The sequence below is a fragment of the Asterias amurensis genome, chromosome 9, assembly GCF_032118995.1.
Source record: "Asterias amurensis chromosome 9, ASM3211899v1".
NCBI lineage: Eukaryota > Metazoa > Echinodermata > Asteroidea > Forcipulatida > Asteriidae > Asterias > Asterias amurensis.
In genome coordinates this window covers 8,048,128-8,054,598 of record NC_092656.1, presented here as the reverse complement: position 1 = coordinate 8,054,598, position 6,471 = coordinate 8,048,128, and the positions used below count along the sequence as shown (strand labels likewise).

General features: G+C 42.9%; 1 protein-coding gene across 3 annotated transcripts; it reads left to right on the top strand.

Annotated features, from left to right (window-relative positions):
- Nucleotides 1-265: 265 nt before the first annotated feature.
- LOC139942316 (uncharacterized) lies at nucleotides 266-6,398 on the top strand. 3 transcript variants are annotated; one of them, XM_071939139.1, is made up of 4 exons: nucleotides 266-652; nucleotides 1,959-2,366; nucleotides 3,481-3,566; nucleotides 4,302-6,398. In XM_071939139.1, the coding sequence occupies exons 2-4, from the start codon at nucleotides 1,966-1,968 to the stop codon at nucleotides 4,592-4,594; spliced, it is 780 nt and encodes a 259-aa protein (XP_071795240.1). In that variant the 5' UTR covers nucleotides 266-652; nucleotides 1,959-1,965; the 3' UTR covers nucleotides 4,595-6,398. The 3 variants fall into 3 exon arrangements, with proteins under 3 accessions (XP_071795240.1, XP_071795239.1, XP_071795238.1); XM_071939138.1 differs by having other exon boundaries at nucleotides 266-703; XM_071939137.1 differs by having other exon boundaries at nucleotides 266-703; nucleotides 1,954-2,366.
- The last annotated feature ends 73 nt before the right edge of the window (nucleotides 6,399-6,471 follow it).

The window sequence follows — 6,471 nt, the reverse complement described above, 5'->3', positions numbered from 1 at the left end:
CAAATTTATGGGGTGTGTTGGGTCTACTCCCCACCGTAAGAGGTTGTATTTTTGTTGACTTTGCCAGTTCACACGAGGGGGTGCCCTTGCCATCGCTTTCAGTCCCCCCTCCATTGTTGTCCCCTAAAAGAGTCTCTTCAACTCAATTATGGAGTTTGTTGTCATTGCGTTGATTACTCTAAGGGTTCGCTACTGACAGAACTCCACTACTCCCTATCGGGAAACTATATCAGTGTTGCCATAGCGATGTACACTATAGTACATATTGCACTATGGCCTGAACCCTGAAGCTACACAACATGGCGGCCTGAGTACAACTTAAATCTTAGAGCTACTTTTTACTCCAATCGCTCAGACTTTTACGTGCCTGCAATTTGAGATTAGGACCGTTATACGTTCGACCTGCATGGCATGTCACTACTACTGTACAGTTACTTGACCCTCAGTTGTATATAAGAAGTTAAGAACAGGATTAAGCCACCGAGCTGAGCTCAACGGATTAGGCTCCTACCGGGCGTCCAGCAAACGGCATTAGCTTTCAAAGAACTGCGAAGGACTTTCTCCGGGCGTGTACAACCTCTTCATGAAATAACTCTCAAAACGAGGACTTTTCATCTGCTGCCAAGTTTTATTATCAACAGTTGGAGATCATGTGAGTGAAAAAAAGATTATTTCAGCCAGATGTGACAGTCTGATTTTTAGGGTGAAGAACTTCCGATAACCTTTCACTACCTCCAACTCTGATTTCCCGCGCAGTGCTTTTTCGTCTGTTTTTGCAGTTGTGCTCAATTTGTTTTTCGGCCGCAGTGCTCTGTGATTTCTTCTATGCTGCAAAATTATTCGCTGTCTGTCTGTTTAGCCCGGACGTGCGGGTGGAACGCTATACGGCGGCGTTGGGGTCTTTTTAAAGGCACTGGACACTATAATTGGTAAATACTCAAAAAGAATTAATGTTAGCATAAAAAACTTAATTTGGTAACGAGCAATGGAGAGCTGTTGATAGTATAAAATATTGTGAGAAACGGCTCCCTCTGAAGTAACGTAGTTTTTGAGAAACTGGTAGTTTTTCACTCAAGCATTAAAAGACTTCAGGCCTGAAGCCTTTTTATGATACGCATCTGAAAGCACACACATTGTGGAACATTATCTTGCATTATTCTTTTGCAACTTCGATGATCAATAGTGAGCCAAAATTCTCACAGGTTTGTTATGCGTGTGAGATACACCAAGTGAGACTGTTCTTTGACAATAACCAAAATGTGTCAAGCGCCTTTAAATGTGTCAAGCACCGGAACTTTGTCAGCATTTAGGGAGAGAGCCACACGGGAAGATACAGCTGAATGCCCCACGGCTTTTTTTCGTGATTCACGCTGCAAATTTCACAGTGATGGAGATCTTGTCGAAAGAAATATCACCCGAACCAAGATTTCTGAAACGTCATGTTCACTTTCCAACAGTGAATTATAATAGCTTGCGGGACAAAATCCCAGTTTGAAATCATATGCTTCCCGTAAGTTTATCAATGCTCAGCCAGATTGATTTTTTTCACCAATCTATTTGGAGATGCAAATATCATACGGTTGAAATAATTCCTCTGGCATTAATTTAGGTCATTGGTTTTAACACTTTGATTGTATCTTTTCCTGACTCAGTGATGATGCTAAGATGCATTTTACGTATAGCTTGAAATCAGTTTTAGGTTTTTGAGTTTCCAGAGGCCGCTCACCCAAAAGATGGATTAATTGCATCTTGCCAGACTGCAAAGCTAGATCTATAAAACCAGACTGACTGATGCATCAAGATTGGCCACAGAAAGATCAACCTTGCACACCATCACCATACATAAGCCACCACGAGTGCCCGTTGCCTGCGTGGACGGCATATTAAAGTCAAGCAGGTCAAATCAATAAGGGTTATTTACTGAATCAACTTGTTCTTGTGCACCATGTCTAGCCTAGAAAGCCGATGCAAACTATGAGTGAGCCGCCAGCCTCCCCCTTGAGTCTCAAGCCAGCCGCCGACGGGTGGAACAGCATGAGCTTATCTCGTCTGACTTTCACCGGTAAGGACATCGGTATCTCCAAGACCCTTGCAGCCCTGGGCGTTCTTGGCCTCAACTCGATGCTGCTGGGCGGCCTCTCGGTCCTGCTCCTGTTCTGCCTCAGCTACCGTCAGGACAACCCACCGTCGGAGGCAGACGCATCCACCCGGGTCGGTGGAGTGGGATGGTCAGTCCATTTTATTGACTCTAGTGTGGTGCTCGGGAGTTTGTGCATCATGCTGTGCTCTTGTAGTCTGGTGTCCAGTTCGGCACAGTGTTACTTTGCGGCGAAGATGCTGAAACTACTACCTCAGGGAGAGGAAAGGTATAAGACTTTTATGGCCCAATTTTGATTGATTGATTGATTGATTGATTGATTGATTGATTGATTGATTGATTAAATTTTTATTTCTCTTTAACGAATTTGTCGGATGATGAAAACAAAAATGATGTCGGAGTCGAGTCTCGAAATGTTTATTTATTTTATTTTATATTTATTTACTACCACCCGTTCGGATAGCGAAGTCAATGAATTTTAAATGTTATTTTTTGTAAGAACAATTCAAGTTAAAGACACTGGACACTATAAGTAATTGTCAAAGACGAGTCTTCCCTCTTGGTGTATCTCAACATATGCATAAAATAACAAACCAAAATTTGAGCTCAATTGGTCGTCGAAGTTGCGAGATAATAATGAACGAAAAAACACCCTTGTCACACGAAGTTGTGTGCTTTCAGATATTTGATTTGTAGACCTCAAATATAATTATGAGATTTTGAAACCAAATTCTTGGAAAAAGAATTTCTCGAAAACTACGTTACTTCAGAGGGAGCCATTTCTCACAATGTTGTACACTATCAACAGCTCCCCATTACTCGTTAACATAAGGTTTTATGCTAACAATTATTTTGAGTAACCAAACGTGTCCACTGCCTTTAAGCGATAATTCTAGCTCAAAATTCTTAATCAAGATTATATTTGCCAACGCTTTTAGTGGATCTTATATGGCGTCGTTGTGACGTCTTTCTTTGGATACCTTCCATACATTGTGACAAACTAAATAAAACACCTCCGCTTCAGACTTGACCTGGATTCGGGTATCGTGGGACCTGACCTATATTTGGTACTGTGTGACCCGGAATCAGTGTCAAAATTAGCCAGAAAAGTTTATAACTGTCATGACGTAACGCATAATCCGAGTTAAACAATTCATTTTTTAAAACACTAGGCCTACTTCCCGGCACGGAAATGTGAAGATCCCCCCCCCATCCCGGACCCAGAATCCCGGGTAAATTCTGACCCGGCAGTTTTTGGAGTGTAGTCCAACGGGTAATCGTTTTTTTTTTTTGCTCGCCAGAAACCACACTTTTAAAATATCATACCTTATTTATTTATTTATTTGTTTATTTATTTATTTATTTGTTCGTCTCTTTGACAGAGCACATCGTTTTCTAACTGACACGTCAGGAGCAAGATTTCTAGCAATTAGTTCATTCTTTGCTGCAGTACCAGTATTCGTTACAGGTAATAATAATGAAGTATACGATCTTTGAAAATGACGTACTGATCGTGAAATTCGTTGATTCGGGTTTATATAGGAGGAATACATGAACAAATAAATCGTATGGGGTTTGTCAAAAGGCCTTGTAAGCAGAAATTCTCCCTGAAGCACTTTCACAATAGGAGACTTCGGAACGCTAGGTGGCAGCAGACTTACCAGGTAAAATTTCAATTGTTAAACGTAGTTTACCGAGAACAAAACTTACAAATTACCGAGAACAATTGATTTTACCTGGTAAGTCTGCTGCCAGTAAGCGTCCAAAAAGTCCCCTATTGCTCGATCTAAATTATATGAAATGGGTGATTTAAGAAAGCTTGTTAAAAATTTTGCTCGCAGTTGTACTTCAAGGTGTGCGTTAAAGAGTGTGGGACTGTTTGAGTAAAATACAAAATTGTGAAAACTGACATTGCCGCCTAAGGAAATGACATAATAATGTGCCTAGCTTAATATTTGTCAACCCCAACTGCAGGTAAGCGGGAAGTTTGAAATTACTTTTTCTGCGAAGTTAGACAAGTTTGTTGTCTGCATCCTTACGTTACGCAATTTCACTGAAAATTCATTTTACAAACACTGACTTTGACTTGAATCTAATTGTGTTTACAATAAGTTGCCTTTCTTTTATACAGTTTTGCTTATTTTCTGATCAATAACTGCATTGTTTTTCTCCGTTGTCCCAACATGTGGGTTCTTTTCATCAGCTTTGGGCTTGTTCATCATTCACGAGTTTCGTCTGGTGCCTGCCGTCTTATCAACGTCCTTCCTTGGTCTCGGTCTAATATTGATGCTCGCTACATTTAGTCACAGCGTGGTGTTGTGGAGGAGGGAACAAGACCTGATTATTCGCGGAGTCGGCGTGTTTGAGTACAACGGTACATCGGCCATTAGCAGCAGCGTCGATGGGAGGGCGCCCTTTGCCTACACCAATAACGTGAACACAAACTCTGAGACGGCGCCTGCTGCAGCAGATAACAACTTATCAACTCTTGTGTAAAAACTTGGGCTGAGTTCGGGTGGTGTGTTTTGGGCCAAGATTACTGTTCGCACACCCGAACGATGAGAACAATACACTCAGCACAAGATCTGGGCTAACCAGCATGCGCAGATTCTTGTTCAGGAAGTACGTCATGCATGCAGTGTGAGTGTGATGCATGGTGGTACTTGCATTAACCAATGAGCGTGTTTGACACGTTTGCCCATCCCACCCAGCGCCTTTGGTTAAGGGAAGGCACTGGGGTCGAGCGAGATCACACACCACCTTCTGCGGGGATCAGTCCAACATCTTCCACAGGGTATGTCGAGCAGTACGAGGTTGACCGCTCTCTCAGTGTAAACATGGTTGCAAATTAGGTAAACCATGGGACGAGGTTGAGATCATTCTTCGGGTGGAAGATACATGGACAGCGATCCTCCGTGTTTTTGAGCATCAGGAACACACCGCCCGAACTCGGCCTAAAAGAGTCTTCATGATCGTTCCCATACGTATCGCACCCGCAACGGAATCGATAGTTAAGGCCGAGTCACACTGCAACGATAACGGAAACGATAACGATAACGACGCAAAGAGAACGGGAAAAGCGGCGCCATATAAATGGTATTATTATTAGTAGTAGTAGTATTAACGCATTCTATTGGTTGAAGTGCTCCACGCAGAATACGCTAACGCTTGTTCAACCAATCGAGGGCGAGTATTTTTAACGTTCTCGCTTTCGTTCTCGCTTTCGTCTCGTTATCAAAGCCTGTGTGACCGGGCGTTTAGCCATCGTGGACATGTACGAGGTTATTTTGATGACTTTTAAATCACGAAGACCACGTGTTTGTACGGGTTTGATGTGAATCCAATGTCGGCCACTGAATCCACTGTGTTACCAGAAGCCCTAGCTGACTTGCATTGTTTCCTTGGATTTGATTTAAGAAATGTTTGAGGATTTGTTTTCTTCACGTTGTTCAAAGAGTAAGACATTTTGAGTGTGAAAAAAGTGCATGCACAATGACATCATTGTGGATTTATTGTTAACTATATCAACTTTAACCGGTATGCTAGTTTAGTGGAGCCGGTGTGGCATAATGAGATAGTGTCCATCGGAGATTCTGCACCATCGCAGTAAATTCGTGCACCGTCTGAGAGCGCCCTCTTTTGACTCAACCTCTTCCAGCCCATCCCAAATGGGAGGGGGGAGGCACACACTAGAAGACAAAATCCCCTATGACATTGGAATTTGCTAAGATGTGGGATGTGCATCAGATACGCACTCGTAAGCCGCAAAAAATGACTTAAGAACACAATTGTAGACTTAACGCCAGTAGGCATATAGCTCAATTTACACTGTGCAATGAAATCAACAGTGGATATATGCAGGTATGATTAAAACGGGCATAGTGCTCAACATGAAGCCACACTACCACCAGAGCTCTTTTCCGATTTCCTTTTTTAGATCGTTCCGTCATCCTTCTTTCCTCCAATCCTCATCAGTCTCCATCACCACGCGGTCCAATCCTGTCGCATAGGCCCGCCCTTTTCCGAATCCACGGCTTCGGTTTTGGCTTCGGCTTCATCCGGCTCCGTTCTCTCGTCTGAACCTCTTATGCACGCATGCAAATCACGCGCAAGAGTCAAAACCACCGCGGGCCAAGCTAGCCTTGGCCGCCGAATCTGGAGCCGAAACCGTGGTTTCGCAAAGGGCATGTATTTCCATCAATAAGGAGGGAAAACCCTACCGTGATATCAAATTGAATGGTCACTAAAACGATGGGCGTGTCATTGTCATTTTTTACTGGCAGAACGCAGATGACTCTAACAGCGCATCAAACAATTGCCTTTGGTTATACCCCCAATAAATTGCGCACATTCCTGAAACCTTATGCCTAATG